The following is a 20,908-nucleotide window of genomic DNA, read 5'->3' on the forward strand; positions in this document are numbered from 1 at the left end:
TAAAACGGTTGTTGGAGCAAGTTCGAGAAAATGGACAAAGAACTTCAGTTACTGTCTGTCATGATGCAGAAGAAATACATCAGGTGGTGGAAAAAAATAAAAAAAGACAAGAGAACACAGATGGTGAGACACTCTTTTTGGGTTATCACCAACTGCTACTGGAATCTTTAACAAAATGCTTCACCCAGTTATTGTTTTATTAATACTCACTGTATTGTGTTTTACTTTAATAATTATTCTATATGTCATGCTTTGGATTATGGTGAAACACTTATTTAATATATGTCCTCAGTTATTCTCACAATAAGAACATGTGAGACACTCTCCGTCGGCAGAACAAGTTCTAAATTATTTAATACATCTGATTATCGTTTTAATAATAGTGGTAATAGTCATGACTTTATATAATTGTTCTGTATGATATAAAATTCATAATACCAATTGCAGATTGTGAACAATGCCAGAACTAATTAAGTATGAAAATTTGTAAATTAATTTTCAAATTTTGAAAAAAAGAGGGGAATGATAGAGTTAAAAACCCCAACTTAGCTCGAAATGTGTGTACGTGTTGATTGCCAACATATTGTTTCCCTCAGATCCAGCTGTGGGTGCATACTTTGTCCGGAAACTGCTTGACCTTGTAACTTTCTGTGTTTTAAAGAATCATTCTGTCAAATATTAACTAAAAACAGGATGTTGAGAGAAGATATATGTGGCAAGATAAGGAGAATTGTATAGAAGTAAAAAGTTACTGGATTGTGCTGTCAACACCCTTGAAAATAATAAATACTGTACGTTTTATACATTGAGAGGAGCACTTGTGGTGGAGATATCCCCAGTGCTGCAATGAAGAATGCCTGCTTAATAATAACGAATCTCTGTTATTATTGAGTATCGAATTACGATTTTGTATCAATCCTATAAGACATACAACTACATCACTATTAGCATCTGTAACTGTACCAAAAATAAAAAATGAGGATTTGATTAGTGAATTTTAAGTAATTCATTCTTCTTCCTTGTAGTTTTTCATACTGCAGAATTTGAAGGTAATTTGAATTTTAGAATGTTACTCTCCTCAATGGATTGCTTCTTCTCCTTCCTGCTCATAACTGGTTTAACTTCCTTCAAGAAGAATATAACAGTTGTATCCAGATTTATGAAATCTGCCTTCCAGTACAGCAAGTTGTTTGATAAACAGTGTAACTAACACTGGTTTTCTTTGGGTCCTACATCCCCCTACACTCCCAGCCATAAAACAGTAACCTCAGATTTCCTGACATTTCTATTTATTGCATTGCACCCAGGTACTCCTCCAGTGCTTGGAGTCCTCTTTTGCAGTACTTCTGCTCCCTTCCCACATTACTTAAGTTTCTCGTCTTGATTCCCCTTCCCTGTCCTCACTGCTCCCACTACACCTACCAGCCACCCACATCTTTTCCCTCTGTTCTGGTAAGAGGTAGCAAATGACATGTCTGGTTTGCAGCCTTGGGCTCTGATTGTCAAGTTCATGAGTTCATGTGGACTGAGCAGCCAGTGGAGGAAACTCAAGTCAGGGCTGATCTCTCTTTGCCGTGTGTGTGCGTGTCAGGGAGTGGTGATGGTAGATGCCACCAAGTGCTGCGTTGGTGCAACATGGCTCCTGTTTCTTATTAAAGGTGCACAGACTTAGTATTTCTGTTTTAAATCTGGTAGAAAGTAGCCAAAGAACTCCAAGGCTGACTGCATGAAATTCACTTATGTTAGAAAAGAGTCTGTCAGGATTCTGCAGAAGGGAAAAAAGTTTTCCCCACCTTGTTTAGTCTGCCTTAGGGAAAATACTCCCCATTAATTTTAACAGATTTGGTTTTATATGGGTGTAGTATATAGACTGCTGCAGGCATAGTTCAGTGGATTTATAATCGCAGAAGGTTGGTATTTGCTACTTCTGTACTTACAGAAGCCCTTCTTGTTGCCCCTTAGGCTTAGGGAATCACTAAATGTCTTTAATATTTTCCATTTTGCATTTTTAACTTAGCATATGAAACAATATCGATGTTAATCTTTTGATTTATAGTTATTCTTTTTTCTTTCTGTTTCTCTGGTTTACCCATAATAAAATCTGGATCATAGCAAATAATCAGCCTTATTAGTGAAATTTCCTGATGAGGAGACCGGGAAGTCTCTGAGAGCAAGTATTTGCACTCTACCATGTTGTGCTCTAAGAGCTTTCTAAAGGGCATGCTGTGAAAGAGCTATGCTTGATGCAGAATAAACAGATGTGCTTTAGCATTTTTTTGAAAGTCGAATGCCTTCAAGAAAGACATATCAATGCCAATTGATAAGCATGGTATTTGTTCTATTTCTACTAAATAACATGATTAAATCTGCAATATCAAAATCAAAGTTAAGAAATTCTGTATTCTCTGCCTTTTCACTTTTCAGATGCACTCTTCCTACAAAACTAAAAAAGCAGGGATTACTTACAGAGAATGCGAAGCCTCAACTTTCATATTTTTTTTGTAAGACAACAATTCCTAAGTTTTGCCCACTACTTACCATGCTGAAAGTGTCTTCTGGGTAACGAGAGGTATTCATTTCACTGTGAAACTTCCATCAGGTGCTGGAACAAAAAGAGCACACACAGTCTTTGAGTTTATAAATACAAAAAAGCAATGAACAGACAACATTACTGGCCTATAGAATTAGATACTGAATCTATTTTTGTTGTAGACACTTTCAAGTAGTCTCCCAGACATAAGCTACCAAAGTGATCTGAAGTCTAGAAAATCTGTCTTTAGAAAAGTTAAAGGGTGCAACTTACATGTCATTTAGGCAGATTTTTTTAAAGCTATTCAGTACAGTTGGATCGCTAATAAACGACTGTTTATACATTTTCAATCCTACGTTTTTGATTAAATATCGGACCTCTGCCAAAAAATCTGCTTCAATCAAAACCATGTTTTCATTATGTGTTTTTGAAATGCCCAAATTATTAATAAATTTTTAAATCTGTAACTGAAACATTTCAATGCTTAATCACATAGCAGTCTAGGGACCCGATTCATCCCAGTGATGAAGCCTGAGCCCTCACTTTTGCAGCACTATGTGAAGGACCTCTCCATTCTGCACGGCCACCAAGGCACCAAGGGATGTCTTGCCTGGTAGGCAATGCCTGTCCAGAGGCTGGGCGCTGACCTTCTGCTGGGCATCTGCACAAAACTCCCTCAAGGCATGTCGTGATTCCTTGAGACTTACCACTGGCATACTTTCTCTCACCCCAATTTTTTACTTAACACTGTGACAGTACAATTCTACTCTGAAGCCTGCCGTTAGATAGAGCAAATATGAATTGCATGCAGAATGCTGAGAGCTACCTAAATGACAGCCCTCTTTTAGATATCCTGTTTGTGTCTGACCCCTCAGAGGATTTAAAGAGCAGAAAAAAAATCTGAGGCAAACAGCTCAGGAAGACTTTTTTTTTTTTTTTTTTTAAGTTGTCTTTTATTATTGTAATTGCTAATGCAATTACCACCTTTGAGACACACTCATGGTCCTGGCAGACTCACAGACCATCAGGTCAGAATTCAGTTCTAGCCTACAAATGATAATGTACTAATCTCACATCTCTGATCTAGCCAGTGCTGCAGCATCAACATGGACAAGCTGAAGAGGTGTGGCTGGCAAAAAGTGATGGGTAAAGATGCACATTGTCTAGAAGTGAGTTTCTTAATGTAAAAGTTCAGTTATTTAAAATGGGAAAACACTCGTGCTCCCAGACTGACGCTGCCCCTTTAATAAAATGGCTTGGTCTCCTACTCAGCCCTGGCTAAGTGCCTGACTATCTCAGTTTAAATTTTGGCCAACAGCAATAATGGACCATAAAGGATCTAGATGCAAGGTAGAGCCATTTACAAGTGGATAGGCTGTTTATTTACAGATTGCTTTATTTTTGTAAACAAAACATATATTCCAATATGACGTACTGGACATATTTTCTACACTGACAGTTTATTCAACCCACAATTTGCTTTTTTAATGCCTTCAAAGGTAAGAGACTTAGTTATTTCCTTTCCATTTTTAGAGGACTGCACTTATGGTTTCTGTATGTGTAACCGCTTGGTGGACTTGAAAAGAGAATTTAGGAAGGATGTTTAAATTTAATATATTGTCTTTGTTATTAATGATATTTTAAATGAAATATTGTAAATTACAGGCTTTTTTTGTAAATCAGTTTTAATGGAGTTCAGTTTTCTCTAGAAATATGTTGTATCACTGAGTTAAATGTTGTTAATTTTATTAGTGTATATTGTCATTATAATAGAAAATTGTCTTTATGGAAAATATTGCATACATTCTGTTACAGCCATGTAACATTAATAATACATTAATGTATTGAATTTCATTACTAAGCCATTGTTTCTTAGAAGAATAAGTTGTTCATACTGATGCTCCGGACTTAGGTAATATATCTGCATCCCAAAACACCCAGATCTTTGTTTATACCTAACAATTAGGGATTTCTAGAAACAAACTATATTCTATGTTTTCTATAATATTTCTGCTAGTCTAATATAATTAGTTTAATAGCAAAGTATATTAATAGCAATAGGCATTAGTAACATTTTCTTTTACCCTTCTTTGTTAGATGTTCAAATGAAAGCTAAAGATAGCACTGGCTTTTTTTAAGAAAGAAAAAGGAGCACTGTGTTTGTTCTACCCATATTTCTTCTCTAATAAAACAGGTTCTAATATACATGTGAGCTATAGTTGGGCTTGTACTGGCTGCTATGCTTAAATCACTACCCAGTGACTTTTCATAACTGTTTTTATATGTTGTCTCTAGAATTGTGCTTCCCACAAATATGTATTCTGTACGTAAAGTATCTGTATTTATTTATTTGCATCTATGAATGAAGTATTCACAGGTGGTTTTTTACTTTTAACAGGAAGGAAAAGTCGTCTAATTTGGGATCAAAGTCACTATGTGGAAAAAACATTTTTTCTTTTGCTTTTTACTTCTGGCTGTGACAACAAACCAGATAGTATATGGGCAAAACAGAAAGAAAGGAAAGAATTCTTATTCTTTCGTGCAAAAAGATGAAGGTAAAACCATTTACTTAAAATTTCTGATTGACCGTGTTGTATGTCTCCACTTATTTCAGGATAATTAGCTAGTAATTGACAACTTATCTATGCATTTATAAAACGTGATTTAATTTGTTTATCAGGCTTGGAAAATACTGTGGTGACATTTACTTGGTCATGGACTTCAGTTTGATCTATGATTTTCATTGACACGCATATCTCTTAAGATAAATGATAAGGAGCCTAATTTTTAGTTTGCAATTGCATGTGGAAAATTTTGTATACAAAATCAACTAAAATGCTGAAACAATCCCATCAAGACCCTAATTTGAAAGTTTTTGTCTGTAGACTGTATTTAATAATACTGGTATGAACTAAAGTAACTTAAATTTAGTTACTTCAGTAGAATTTCTTGGCAATTACAGTGAAATTCATCCTTAGCATTTTTACTGGAAAGACAGGGGAATCCTTGGGGAAATGATTTGAGGATTGGGATTGTTGCAGAGAATTATCTGAAATCTATTGTGCAGCTGTGCCCATCATTCACAGATATAACTTTCTTGTTCCATTACAGGTGATACGTGTCTCATTGATATAGTCTTTATCTTGGACAGTTCAGAAAGTGCCAAAAATCAGTTGTTTGATATACAGAAGAATTTTGTTCAAAATTTAACTGACAGCATTTTCCAGATGAAGCCAGTTAAGTCTCAGAAGTATAATGTCAAACTAGCAAGTATGCAGTTCAGCAGCACAGTCAGCATTGATCATCCCTTTACAGCCTGGAAAAATTTGCAGAATTTTAAAGAGAAAGTCAAGTCTCTGGTCTTTATTGGCCATGGCACCTACTCCTATTATGCAATTTCCAATGCCACGCAGCTGTTTAAAACTGAAGGTCGTAAGAGAAGTGTGAAAGTGGCTTTTTTGATGACTGATGGTGTGGATCATCCAAACAGCCCTAATGTCCAGAGTATAGCCACAGCAGCTAGGAGTCTTGGAATACATTTTTCTACCATTGGCCTTTCTAAGAAAAATGTCCAAGAAGAAAAATTGCGTGTGATATCTGGTGATTCATCCTCTAAGCATATCTTATGCCTGGATGATGAGAACCTGATAGTTGATGTAGCGCTGGAACTGGTAAGTAATGCTGATGTTAATCTTGTCAGTGTCTAGCCATGGCAGATTTTAGTGAACTTTGATAAGTAAGTCCTGAAGGCAGTGCAGAGGTTTTTGTGGTGCATGTCTCTGCTACATCAGGAGTCAGGACAGAGGGAGCTTCCTCCTCTCGGCCGCTCTCCAAGGAGTTGTGTGCTTGGACAATAATAGCTCAGGTGCACTGTTCACTGATGGAGGGACACGGTATTTCCCAGCACACAGAGCATGTCTCTGAGCGTATGATAATACTCCAGAAGGTGACTTGTTCTCATGCATAAGGCTGATAAAATCACCTAGTCCTTCCCCTATATATTGTTAGTAGGGCCTTCCATAGTCAGGCCTTTCATTAGGAAGCCTTTCCATATTCCCTTTGTGTGCATTGTTCCTTAATATCGTCTACTTAGCTGTCCCATTGCATGTCATTTTTTTTCTGATCATTATGGGTCACTTGAAGTAACCGCCTATTCCTACCGAAGAACCCTTTTTCATACGAGTAGTTCCACAGACTGGTTCTTACCACTGTGAGGAAGGGATGAAGGATGAAGGTATTCACATTCTTTACCATTCGCCTTGGAAATTCTGTAAACTAGAGAGGAAAAATGGTTAAATTAGTACTCTGTTAAGTTAAATTACGTCTATATGAAAGTAATATTTTTCTTTTCTTTTCAGGAAGCCTTGCTTCAGAAGCAGGTAGGTTTTTTGAGTTTTGTGTGTTTTGATTACTCTTACCAGATCTCCTGAAGTCTGCTTCTTCTGTAATGCAACAATACTCCAGTATTAATCAACTTTCCTTCCCTGAGTAAAGTTTCCAAATATGGTTGCTTTTATTTTAGCTTTCATCCATTTCTTCCATCCCTTCTCCTGAGAAATCTGCAACTTCTGTTCATTAGTGAGTAGTATCAACAGTAAGACATAAAGCACACTTCCTACCAGACTGGAATAGGACTAGTACAACACGTGCAAGTTCATTAGTGGTCTCGTTAGAAAATGATAGCAGTATCAAAATGGTCCAAAAATTATGTAAGGTGTCACGATACTATATGCTATGTATATGCTACCTTAAACATTTGTAGTTACAGTAGTAACAGATTTATTTGTTTTATATAAATAAATCAAGCAACTGATTTTGATTGGGCTATACAGAAGTGTAATGTTGATTATGTAATAAATATATATATCAGAAGATCATTTATTTCCTGTTATTCTACTGTTATGTTGTCTGGTCTGTGGCTAGGCAAAAATAGAGTTTCTGCTTTAAAAATCTGAAATAATATGTTTGAAAAATGTTCTCAATATTTCTGTTAACCTCGTAGTGTATGCGGAAGAACTGTTGGTGTGAAAAGGGAGTAAAAGGAGACAAAGGTGATTCTGTAAGTATGCATTCATTTGAAAAGCCTCCAGAATTTGAATTTTAATCACTGAGATCAACGTTGCACAGTATTTTGATTGGTTACTATGTCTGTAAAAAGCAAGACATTAGCTGTGCATGTACTGCAAAAAGAAGTGATGTATCATAGCATATCACTGTGAAAGGCCACTGTTATAAGCGCTCAGGAAAAAATCTATCTATAATCACATACTATCTTGGAAATATATTCATATTATTGGGTAATAAAACACTGTGGATAATTAGGTACATGATTTTGAAGCCCAAATAAAAAAAGTCTTGAATCTTGCAATGGGAAAGGAAAGGTCCATTAGCCAAAGGTTTGCTTCCACCAGCAGCTTGTATTTATGTAAGGGATAAAGGTTCAAAAGATTGAGGGTGATGGCATATATGAAGAAAGGTCTAAAACTCTGCCTCTGACACTGTCTTTTCTCTTGTGACACCTCAACACGTAACTGTTTCTTGGCTCTGGTAAAGAAGAGAGAAGTGGGAGTTCAGACAGTGTGTGACCTCTCTGATCCCTTTTTTATCTTTAATAGCTCCCCCAGAGACAACCACGGTAAATACAGAGTTTTTTGACTTTCTTCCTAGACACTAAGCAAGTGGTCAACCATATGTGTAGCAGATTATGACAGCAGGGCCTATCATCCAGTCCCTTGGCTCTGGATAATGTGCATCTGGAACTAAAACCCCTGTTTGCAATTTAAAATTTAAGAGTTATTTTGTCCAAAATTATTAGATGTAACCTATTAGATATATATTTTTTGTATATACACATATACACCAAGCTTTCTAGTCCCTACATTCATGATCCTCCAAACAGGAATAATGGTGTAGTAATTTTTTATTTTGGGGCTGCTGGATGTTGACAGTTAGCTGTTCTGTGCACAGGGTTATTTTAAGCAAAGAAGATCAGATAGTGGTGGGTAACTCTGAAAAATGGGGAAGGGGAACCATGTATGTTTTCTGTGACACCTTCCTGGTTAGATTTTCAAATGCTCTGTAGAAAATGTATTTATCATTGAATATTGATTTTAAAAAAATCACAGATGCCTTATAATACCATGTCCTAGTTTCAGCTGGGATAGAGTTAACTGTCTTCCTAGTAGCTGGTACGGTGATTTGTTTTGAGTTCAGTATGCGAAGAATGTTGATAACACTGATGTTTTCAGTTGTTGCTAAGTAGTGTTTAGACTAAAGTCAAGGATTTTTCAGCTTCTCAAGCCCAGCCAGCAAGAAGGCTGGAGGGGCACAAGAAGTTGGCACAGGACACAGCCAGGGCACCTGACCCAAACTGGCCAACGGGGTATTCCATACCATGGGACGTCCCATCTAGTATAGGAACTGGGAAGTGGGGGCGGGGAATCGCCGCTCGGGGACTAGCTGGGTGTCGGTCGGCGGGTGGTGAGCAATTGCACTGCGCATCATTTGTACATTCCAATCCTTTTATTATTACTGTTGTCATTTTATTAGTGTTATCATTATCATTATTAGTTTCTTCTTTTCTGTTCTGTTAAACTATTCTTACCTCAGCCCACGAGTTTTACTTCTTTTCCCGATTTTCTCCCCCATCCTACTGGGTGGGGGGGAGTGAGTGAGCGGCTGCGTGGTGCTTAGTTGCTGGCTGGGGTTAAACCACGACATACCAGATTTTTTTTAGCTAAGTGACAGTAGTGTCACATGTGCCGTACCTGAGTCAGTGAGGGTTTCTACCTAAGCTTATTCCAGAATGATTTTGGCCTGCCCCAAAGATAAAGTCTTAGAGAAACTGGAGAATTTTATCCTCACAATAGCAATAACATTTTCCTGCTTTGTTTCAGGGCAGTGCTGGTAACAGAGGGGAAAAAGGTGAGCCAGGACCAAAAGGAAAAAAGGTAAAGTGAATTTAAAAAAGAAAAGCAAATTTCTATCTAGTTTTATTCAAACCATAGAAGTGAATATAGCAAAGGAAGAGTACGTTAAAGTATGATTTAAAAGATTGACTTTTGCTATGAGAGGTTTATAGCTAGCTGCTTTAGAAGTGAGAGAGAAAACTTTGAAACTAATCTTCTACCAAGTTAACAAGGCCTATCATTCCAGTTTTTCTCTGACAGCAGAGGTCTCTGAATCTAGCTAAAGGGTCTCTAAGCTCCACAAAGCTTTCCAACAGTACACAAATCTCTTGAGCAAAGCAGCTTGCTCTGACTAAGATTTCAGTCATCTAATAACAGTAGCTGAGTTTTATATGTTAATGTTCAGGAATTACGTGTCCTTGATTGTGGGAGGAAGAAGTGTGGATGTTTGTAAATAGGAAAAGCAACTTCTGCTCCTTAAACAGTGTTTTTGGTTTTAGTGTAATAGTGGTAAATAAAAGGGCACTACATATTTCAGTTGTATTCCTTTGCTTCCAATAGGGCGATGCTCAAAAAGGAGATCAGGGAGAAAAAGGTGAAGAGGTATGTGACTACTACAGTGCTAACTCATATTTGGTGTTTTCAAATTATCTTCCAGATCCTGATTCACAGTTTAGTTCCACTGAACTGAAAATGTGTTTTCCATTTTTCACACATCTACTTTATTCAATTATTTAGAGCACCTAAACTAAGTTCTCATTTAGAGAAGCACCTATACTGAGAGAAACCATGTGCTTAAGTATAGAGGTGGGATGCTACTGACAAAAGGAACTTTTGAAGTTCTGTGATTTTGTATTGACTTGCATTAGACTTATCCCAGAGATAGAACTGAAAGTGTCATCACTAAAAACACCTATGTAGTTCTCCAATGGCTTCTGACTTCTGATATTTCTCAGCTTGAATTCTTGTTGATTCACAGTAGAAAGATTAACACTACTCTACACGTAAAATCGATTCAGTTTAAAAGTCCCATTTAAATGGTAGTGTATATCAGCTAAGAGGCCAGCAAACTGAGTGGCATATTTACAGCTATTATGAGGAAAAATACACATCTAAATTTGCAGAGAATTATATGTTAAATGATTCCAGAGAGATACTTTATTGTTGTGAGTAATTAAACTTGTGAAACTTAATTATTTACTGGGGTTTTTTTCCTACTTAAATTAGCAGTATGTTATGCCTTTGCTTTCTGTTTTATGATTTTTTCCCCCCCTTTTTTTTTTAATTTTCGAATAGGGAGCTCCTGGCTACAAGGGAGACAAGGTAAGATTTTTATAGAGTAGAAGTACTCTGAAAATAGATTGTCAATAGCTGACAGTGTATGTGAAAGAATGGAAAGAAGACCCTGTCTTTTCTTCTTGTCATGAGAGCTCCTAATGCAATCCCTAGAAGTAAATTCATCATTTATGTAAATGCTTGCAGACTGGCTTCTTGGAATTAAAAAAAAAAAAAAAAAAAGTAATCTGAAAAGAAAAATGGCAAAGAAATAAAGCTTCTGAAAGGAAAAAGAAAGCTGAGGGTTGAATAAGAGGTTAAGTAGAAAGAACATGGAATTGTTTGCTACAAACACAAATAGATGTGGCAATCATTAGCTTTCAAAAAACTTACCACAAGGAAGTTTACTTCTAAGCTAATTATAAATTGCAAGGGCTAATGCTTGATCAAAAAAAAATCTGAAGATAGGCTCTCCAAGAAGCTCAAAAAATTATACACTTCAATGACTTGCAAGATTCTAGAGCTGAAATTTATGTTGAAAACTAGACCATCATAGCCAGAGCAGAAACAGAGGTAATCCCATTTTGACTTTGCTTGGTTTGAACACTTATCTCTCTACATTGTTAATAAAAGCAGTGCCTCTCTGAATCTTTGTATTCATTAGAAAAATGCTTCAGTCAATTTTATGGAAACATTTAATGGAAATGGGGAAAGTAGACTCATATGTCTACTTTTCATATATCTATTGATATGTTAAATCATCAGTGGAACACATTAGTAACTATCTTCATTCCATTTGTACAATCTCACAATTGTTATTCAGGAAAATCTCAGACATCACAGTAATGAAATCAGAATATAGAGAGGATTCTGGAGGCAGCGCAGCAAGGTGGAAAAATACAGCAAAGCTTATTAGATACTAAATGTATTATCCTCTTACAATGTAGGCTGGAAATTTCATAGGCATTCTCAGAGAGAAAAAGTGTCTTAAGTAGAGCAGACCATATCTTCTACAGACCATATCTAATGATGCCACTCTCAGGTCTTCAGAACCTACTAACCTCTTGTGCTACTGCACTGCTTGCACAGTCTTTAATGCATGTAGTGTAATCAGAACATCCTGTTTGGCTGTTAACCTTTTGATTTCTTACAAAGGGTGAAAGAGGAGAATGTGGATCCCCAGGAGTAAAAGGGGAAAGAGTAAGTATAATTTTTATTGGAACTGTTTCACATTGATGAAGATACTAGAAAGTCATGTAACATTCATAAATATAGCTTGTAAAGATTATTGTAAATTTGGAACATCTTATAATTCCCTGGTAGCAGGAATACATTCATAGTAGAAATATGATTCATAGAAACTGGACCCACAGTTCACCATATTCTTTTTTTCCATTTCACAGGAGAGTGTAGTCACTTACCGAAACCAAAAGCTGTCCCAACCAATGCCAAGCCCAGCTTACAAAGAACTGTGACCATGTTACAGAGTTCACCAGATTTTTTTCCTTAAAATGTTAATTTTAATTCAAGTGTATAAAGTTATATTACAGTAGAAGCAGGTTCTTACACAACCTGAACAACTTTCAGGTCTACCAGCCCATCTGTGCTGAGACGCATTCACACTTCATCTAGTCCTCCCCTTCTTTTAATCTGAAGTGCAGAAATGATACAAGTGAATATAGATTTTTACCTGGTTTTTACACTCTGAAAGATGGAAGGATAATGTACTCCTGAGTGAGATAATCATGTATCTTGAATTCATGTAAGCAGGTTTGTATGACTACTACAAACCACTGATTTATAGTTAGGGTTGTTAAGTACTACCAACTAGATTGTAATTGATCATTCTATTAAAGTACATTTCTTCAGTTTTAACATCCATATTATGCTTACCTTTATCAAAGACCAACTTGAAAAGTTTGTGATTCCTGGAACCTGTTATTTGATGATAAATTTCAGGTAGGAATTAGGAAATATTCAAAGCAGCAGTATTTGTTGCAAAGAAAAAAGGGCATTACACTATAATAAAAATCTAAAGGCTGAGAATATCTTGTGAGATGCTGGGGTTCAAAATGGCAGCAAGTGAGTCAGAAACGGCTGAAATATCAAAGAAAAAGGAGAAAGAGTTGCATCTCTTGGAGGAATAAAGACAGATCATAACTTCTTTATCCAGGCAGTATGTGAGAAGTAGCATGAGGTTATGTGAAATGGCTACTGAGATAAAAGGAAGCTATTCAGAAGCTGGCAAAGTACATAATCAAAGCAGCAAAGAAATATGGATGTAGAAAACATATGCCAGGGCTGCCGGAAATTTGCTTGTTTCATTTCTGTTGAGGACAGTAATGAAAAAAAGTTTGACATCTGCAGAGGATCAGAGATTATAATGGATCATGGACTTCAAGAACTTAGTGAACAAATGAAAATTACACTCACTTCCAGAATTCCCAGCTTCACATTTACAAATGGAGCAGATAGATAGAACAAAATGCTTTGGTTTTTTTTTTTTTATGAAAGTAGTCTATGCTGGACAAAATAATCAGAAATAGAACATACGTGGCTGTCCTAGTTTCAGCTGGAATAGAGTTAACTGTCTTCCTAGTAGCTGGTACGGTGCTATGTTTTGAGTTCAGTATGCGAAGAATGTTGATAACACTGATGTTTTCAGTTGCTGCTAGTAGTGTTTAGACTAATGTCAAGGATTTTTCAGCTTCTCATGCCCAGCCAGCGAGAAAGCTGGAGGGGCACAAGAAGTTGGCACAGGACACAGCCAGGGCACCTGACCCAAACTGGCCAACAGGGTATTCCATACCATGGGACGTCCCATCTAGTATAGGAACTGGGAAGTGGGGTGGGGAATCGCCGCTCAGGGACTAGCTGGGTGCCGGTCGGTGGGTGGTGAGCAATTACACTGTGTATCATTTGTACATTCCAATCCTTTCATTATTGCTGTTGTCATTTTATTAGTGTTATCATTATCATTATTAGTTTCTTCTTTTCTGTTCTATTAAACTGTTCTTATCTCAACCCGTGGATTTGCTTCTTTTCCCGATTTTCTCCCCCATCCCACTGGGTGGGGGGGGAGTGAGTGAGCGGCTGCGTGGTGCTTAGTTGCTGGGTGGGGTTAAACCACGACAGTGGCCAAATATAGGAGAAATAAATTCAATATTCCGAGGTGGATCTTTAACTGCAGTGATGGGTATTGAAGCATAATTGGCAGTAGTGTTGTCTGATTTGAAAGTGTTGCATTTTTCCCCCCACCGCTTTCCAATCTCACTAATCAGACTGAATCCAGCAGAGGTTTTGATGCTGCGAATCTTAGTTTCTACAACAGCTGTTCAGGCTTGAAACTCAGATAGTTTGTGTTTGGCTTTGAAATCAAAACTGACTCCAATCATATGTGTGTATTCTACCAAAAGTAGCTGTCATGGCATCAGCATATTGTTGTTTGTGCCATCCATTGCTTGTGTAGTTTTGTAAATGGGCTAGAACTGAGTGGGGTTATCTGCTCTCTTTGGTAGGTGATGCTGGGCCTGGAAGCAAATGCCAGGGAGTAGAGAATTGTTAAAAAATTCTGAATCTGAATCTGTAGGGGAAGACAGTCGATGTGGTGTGGCTGCATAGGTATCCCTGCTAAATTCGTAAAGGCTATTCGAAGTGTGACGCATGCCTTGAAAAATGCAGCAGTCTGCCCCTGCCTCTGTGTGTGGAGATGTTGCTAATTAAAAGAGAAGAAAGAGAAAGAAAAGACCAGCAGCCTATTTGCTGAAAGCTATTTTTTCTTTAGAAATAAATTATAACTGAGTATTGAGTCAACTGGAAGTGAAATCCCATAGAATATGTATTCTGGTGACCGAAGGAAAAACAGTACAGCAGAAAGATTTGTGAACAAATACAGTGGCGGTAAGTGATAAGAACTCATTAAATGGAGGAATGACAGCTAATGGAATAAAAATACAGCATTTTACTTTTTTTGGATGTGGTTTTTAATGGTTTTTGTGAACTATTAGTGTGATTCTGCCATCCTACTGATCAGCAGTTTGAGTTAGTGAGACAAAGTTACCTGAAGTTATTCTGGTATAAGCACTGCAGCATTTTTTTTAAGAATTCTGTATCTAATATACCTCTAGAAATTGAATTTAAAGACCTGTAGCAAATAACAATTAGTTAATCAAATAGCTAAGATGCTAAGTAGCCATCCACAATGTTAGTTGTATATGAAAAATATTTTAACCAAATATTGAGAATGGGGTGTAACAGGCAATCACTGAATACAGAATGAGAACAGCAGTACTCTGGAGAGAGAATAAACTCTCTAGAAAATGCTTGAACAGAGATACAAGTCATTAGATGTAACTGCAGTTTTCAATACTTCAAAGCAGGTCATTGGAATTTCCTATTAATCTGATAATTGAATCTTATTTTTCCTCAGGGTTTGGAAGGTCCTTCTGGCCCTAGGGGATCTCGGGGACCTCAGGTAAGGGAACTAAAAGCTACCAAATAAAAAGAAAACACATTATAGTCTGTAAGTTTCTTCTACATACAACCTGTCAACTCTGTGGAAAGCAGCACAATTGGTGCATGAGGCACCAAGACAGCAAAGCCTGGCAAATCTTTTTTCTTTTGGAAATAATATTCAAAGAAAAAATCTTGGCTACGGCTGCTGCTTAAAGCTATTCAGATGTGTGTGGCCCACTTGGGGTCTCCAACTGCAGAGCTCTCCTCTTACTCTTAGAGTATAGTCATGTCCTGTCATACCCCTACTTGCTAAATTCCACTTATATTACATGGCAGCATCCGCCTGTATCATGGAAAGCTGTACACAGTCCTCCTGAAATACAAGGCAGCCAGAGAGACTGAAATTTGTTGGAGAGACTAAAATCTGCAGTAATTATTTAAAAACCTGAGAAATGAGTCAGAGAAAGTCTAAATGTTATTAGGAGCAGAGATTGTTACCACTCTCAGATCAGTGATCATTTATTTGTTACCTCTGTCCAGATCGTCGTCTTCTCTCTTTGCAGTTGCTGAAAAGGGTTATTGCTGTCTGTGTTTCTTACAACCTGTGTAATTTCCATTAAAAAATTGGTACTAGACATGTAAAAAGAGCTGCTGTATGGAGTAGAGATCTCAAGAAGTTATACCAGTCCCTTAGTAGATTCATGGGGGATGTGGAATGATGACAGCCAGCACTTGCCCACTCACTTCTGTACTGAGCCTGTTTCTGGGTTATATGAAAGAAAACGTAATGAGGGCATAATACAGTCAAAGAAATTTATTACATGTTATTAAGATGTGAACATTTAGTCCTAAATGCCTTTTTCAATGTTTTAAAATTATGTTTTTCTCCTTTACTTTTGCTTGGCAATGGACATGTAATAATGCTACAAATTTATTAATTTATTATTTTGTGCTCCAGTAATTCTGTCTGGTAAGCAATTAGTAAAGATGTGATCTGTGCCCCAAAAGATGATGCTTATTTATTCTTGTTTATTAAAAACTGGAAACACATGGAGTCTAAGAGATTTTTGGCCAATTTTGACAGGAATTAATGAAACAAATCAGATCACCAGCATTTCCCTAAATAAATTCAACTCATCATGCAGTATATGTTCAGTTTTCCACACTGCGTAAAATACCAGCTGCTGTTGAAAGTCAAGCCATCTCTAAATTCTCATACAATGACATAACCTGATTATTTTAAGGCAAAATCAATTTTTTTTCTTTTCATATACAGCATCACTGCAATTACTCCTACATTATCCCAGTTTTGAGCTTAATGTTACATGTCATCATATAGTACAATGGTCTACATTCAGTTTAGGTTTGAAAGGCTCACTACAAAAAAAAAAAAAATCCTAACTGCTGGAGAACAGAAACAGATGAATGTATCACTATACAAGAGGACTAATCAATGGTTGACAAGGATTTACAGTAATTCTGAGCTATGAGAACTAAGTAATTACGATGGGAGCTACAACTTGCTTAATGACTAAAAGGAAGATAGTGTGCAGTGAGCTTGAGAATGATTTATCTTAACTTAGGTATTTATATTAACAGATCATATTATGTATTTCTATTAGCACACCCTGCCTCAAGGACATTGCCATTTTACTGCTGGGACATTTGTTGATCTCACATCATGATCATAATTTTTGCCTCAGGAAGAATAGCTTATAAAAATGATTTTTCAAAGTCTCTTTCAGAAATGCTTTTCAAGTACTAAGAGATTTTAAAGAAATCTTTTGTTTCTTTATATGACACCAAGATACTAAGAATAAAGTAGTGTTTGCTTCTTTTGAAACAAACAAAACTCCAAGATTCCTTTTAGTAAATAGTACTCAATTAAAATGCATAAAACAAGGAGTAAGGCCATGTAACTGAATTTGTGCACAGTACAGCACTTGGGACATCACTGTACTCTTATGAGACAGTCATTCCCTAGTTTGTAAAGTTACTATTTTGGCATAATTTGGAACACTATATTCATTTCATTCACTGTTTCCCCCCTAGTATTTGATTTGTGGTTGTATAACTGTTACTTAGGTGTGTGATTGCATTTTTACATGCTTTATGCAAAAGCTGCAAAAGGAAAGGAAGGAATAATAAATATTTTTTTTCTGACTGGAATTCCATGGGAGGTACAAAATCACAAATATTCCAAAATGTTCATATCTGTTTGTGAGCCAAAATGCAGTATTTTGGAGGATTTATAGCTATTAATATCTATAGCTATTAATGATGGTAGCTGAAAGGGATTATTTTTGTTTCTTTTTGGATAGTCATGTGTTTCTTGTAGTTTAGCATATTTAAGAAAGGGAATGAACACACTCAGCACATTTTTATGTCAGCAATGAAACCAATACATTTAGATTTGGGCCAGTTTGTGTCTTTTTATAAGCACTGTTCAGGCCACATTCAAAAGAAACTTCACGTGCATCTTCAAAGCCAACTCATTCTATACTTTGACTTTCATACAGGGTATCAGTGGACCTCCAGGTGAGCCAGGCCCAAAAGGCATTCAAGGAAGCAAGGTAAGATGTAGTTGTGTATGTGTAGATGTTATTTATACAGGGAGAGAGGGTGTAGAATCTTTGTATTCTACTATCCTTTTTCCTCAGTAGTTTTTTGTAATGGTGTCCTTTGCACAGCAATAAAGTACACCACCTGCTTGGTGCGCCATAGTGTCGTCACATTATGAAGGCTTTGTGTTGTTGACACATATAGCTGGTTCTCCATCTGGGTCTCCAAGAGCATTTTGTAGGGCCACAATAGGGTGCTACCAAGGACCTGCCTAGAGACACAGTGCTTAGATCGGAATTTAAATCACCTGAATATGTGTCTTGGCTTCTGCCATCACTTGGGAAGTTTTTTCTAGAATATTTTTGACTAAAATGCCTTGTGTTGAAAGATTTAAAGTAATTCTAGATGGTAGTTACAAAATCTTTACATTGAGTATTTAAAGTAATTTTTAATAGCTTGTATACTGTAAAAACTCAAGACAGCTTTGAAAATGGTAGAGGTGTAAGATTTGATAACGATTAATGCCTTAGTTATATTTAAAATAGATCATTCAGAGTTAATGACTACAGCTTGTCAAGCAAAATAGTTGGATAAAATATCTGAATAATTTAGGCAGTCTTCTGGTTTGCAAACCTTTGGGAAATTGCTTTATGTGAATACAGTTGTCTTGCCCATGGGACAGCTATTAATATCATTGTTCAGTACAGAAAGATCTTTCTTGTATCAGTTTGAAAATGTACAGTCTAATGACAAAGACTTTCTACTACAGGATTATTGATAGGCTGGTTAATGCAATGCCGTATCTAAGTTATACAAGGCAACTAAATTCACACAAAGCAATCTGCAAAAGATGCAATATTTAAACACTCATGTTTTGTTTCTTAGGCAACAATTTCATTTGAAGATTCACAGAAATAAATTTAAATATGGGAAATGTTTATGGTACAAAGTTTGGAATACTGCTATCCATCATGATTTTCCTCTTCCTGACAAATGCTTTTTCATACTTCTTATTTCTTCATCTTCTCAACAAAATGCTTGATTAGGAAAGCTGCTACAGAATATTTCAGAAGTGGGGAAAGAAAGAGGATGATGGGTCTGAAAGAAGCTATTCATACATGTGGTGGAAAAGTCATCCCTCTAACTTCAGCACAGCAAATGACAATAATTTTTTTATCTGTCATTTCACACTGATGAGTCCAAGACAGTACTACCAGATACTTTTATTATACATTAAACTGTATTTGTTGAATGTTGTTCATCCTCCTGTCAGTTTCTTCACACACTTTCATGTCTGTAAAATACATGTAGCTCTCTCTAGAATTCATCTACCTGGATATAATATTTATGGTCTCTTGTTATACTTTAGCAGCAGATTTTCAGTGTGAATAAGAAGGAAAATTCCCTCTTTTTTCTCTGCAACCTGCTGTTTAAAGTCTATAGTCAAAGTCTTTCCAGGCTCAGACATCTATCATCATAAAAATATTGCCAGACAAGTTTAATTAATACACTTAGGTAATTATACTTAAAGAGTATAGCAGAAACATATGTATGTTTAGAGGTTATCTCTTGTCCATACCTAGCACCAAAGCTAAACTTTGGCATTTTGGGGCTTATTTGAGATGAGTGAAAAATTTTTTCATGATCAGTACAGATAATCAGTGGTTGTTTATAGCTTAATAAACACCCATTCAGCTAGTAAAGGTCAAGGACTTTTTTGGTTCAGACACATAGCATTCTTTCCAATATCTTTTGTCCTTACAGAAGGATTATTCAATTGCTCTTTTAAAATTAGTTTTCATGACACATAATACAATATCTCTGAAAAGTGGCAGTTATTTATAACTGCCTTGGATAAAATAAATAAGTCTATTCTTAGTGTAGTTACTTATACCCATGGCCTTTCTGTGCTAATACTTTCTGCTTTTTGAGCTGAACTAGTGACTTCACCCCGGTTTAGCAGAGCTAAAGGCAGTTGCATGCCATTAGTATTGATGTGACATAACACAGAACACGGCCGCTGAACACTTTTATTCATTGTTAGTGGGCCATGTTGAGGTTTGAAAGAGAAGATTCAGTGCCTCAGAATATAAACTCCGGATCAAGCTCAGCCTACAGATGTTTTGGGTCTCATTTGTGAATTCTACAGTTTGCTCATATCTGGCCAGCGCAGTCCATCCCACACCTCTGTAAGGCAGTGCCGTACCCGTTCTTTCGCTTTGCAGTGCCAAGTGCAGCTGGGGACAGTGTCATCTGTGTGCTGCCTGGGTGCCGCTGGCTCTGGCAGCTGCCAGCAGGAGAGGGTTGGTGGCATTGCAATTTCAGCTAATTTAATTTGACTTGTCTGAAGCGAGGGAGCACGGAGTCCAGAAACATTGTCCAAGAAATTACTTAAAAGAACTTTTCATATCTTTCTTCTTCTGTTATTCGTATGCATTTTCTTATTCTCTCTTAAGCTGCTGGCTAATCTATCAGTGTGAAGTCTTACTGGCTGCACAATACTCTACTTCCATCCCTTTTCGTGATACTGCCTTATCATATTGCCAATAATGAGTTGAATCTCTCTCAAAGTCCCACTGCCTGCATTGACCGGCTTTCCACTTGCTACAACAGGAACTCAGCCAGCCTGTTTCCATGTAGACACCTAAGTTTAGGAGTGATCATAAGGACCTGAATCACATCCTTAACCTCAAACTCTTTCTGATGCACTTCACAATCAGTCCTTATTTTAATAACCTCTTTAACATACAAGCAAACTTTGTCACTTTACTTTCACCCTCTTTCCAAGTCATGTATGAATATGTCGAACAACCTATATCCTGCACAGAATGCAGCTCAGCGTGTCATTAACTAAAACCAGTTTTTGCAGTTAAGCAAACTTTAAAAGAAGTCTTCTCGATTTAAATTTCTGCAGAGTTATAACATCTCAGAAACATCTAAATAGTTTTATTACCATATATACAAACCTTCTCCATAAAGAGGCTGAGGCGTTTAAAATGACAAATTTGAACTCCACTTCTATAAAAATAGAAATACATGTTAACTCGTCTTGTATTATTTTCAGTTTATCTGACTAAATATATTCCATTTAGCCAAATGCTGAACTTGCATGTAACAGTAAACCTACAACACACAATAAAACATAATAACTTTAAGAGAAAAACCTTAGAGACTAACA

The 20,908-nt window shown here is 36.6% G+C and overlaps 1 protein-coding gene across 7 annotated transcripts in view; it reads left to right on the plus strand.

The window, feature by feature from the left end:
• The window catches only part of COL28A1 (collagen type XXVIII alpha 1 chain), a 94,511-nt gene that overhangs the window by 19,917 nt on the left and 53,686 nt on the right, over nucleotides 1-20,908 (plus strand). For 6 of the 7 annotated variants that reach the window (XM_030009930.2, XM_030009931.2, XM_041122081.1 and 3 more), the window contains 10 exons: nucleotides 4,929-5,085; nucleotides 5,642-6,201; nucleotides 6,889-6,909; nucleotides 7,533-7,589; nucleotides 9,427-9,480; nucleotides 10,000-10,041; nucleotides 10,735-10,761; nucleotides 11,869-11,913; nucleotides 15,143-15,187; nucleotides 17,688-17,741. In XM_030009930.2, the coding sequence (XP_029865790.1) occupies nucleotides 4,965-5,085; nucleotides 5,642-6,201; nucleotides 6,889-6,909; nucleotides 7,533-7,589; nucleotides 9,427-9,480; nucleotides 10,000-10,041; nucleotides 10,735-10,761; nucleotides 11,869-11,913; nucleotides 15,143-15,187; nucleotides 17,688-17,741 (1,026 nt within the window). In that variant the 5' untranslated portion in view covers nucleotides 4,929-4,964. Of the gene's footprint in view, nucleotides 1-3,809; nucleotides 4,030-4,928; nucleotides 5,086-5,641; nucleotides 6,202-6,888; nucleotides 6,910-7,532; nucleotides 7,590-9,426; nucleotides 9,481-9,999; nucleotides 10,042-10,734; nucleotides 10,762-11,868; nucleotides 11,914-15,142; nucleotides 15,188-17,687; nucleotides 17,742-20,908 lie in introns of those variants that run through there. The other variant, XM_030009929.2, reaches the window with a different exon arrangement.

The sequence above is a fragment of the Aquila chrysaetos genome, chromosome 3, assembly GCF_900496995.4.
Source record: "Aquila chrysaetos chrysaetos chromosome 3, bAquChr1.4, whole genome shotgun sequence".
NCBI classification, from domain to species: domain Eukaryota; kingdom Metazoa; phylum Chordata; class Aves; order Accipitriformes; family Accipitridae; genus Aquila; species Aquila chrysaetos.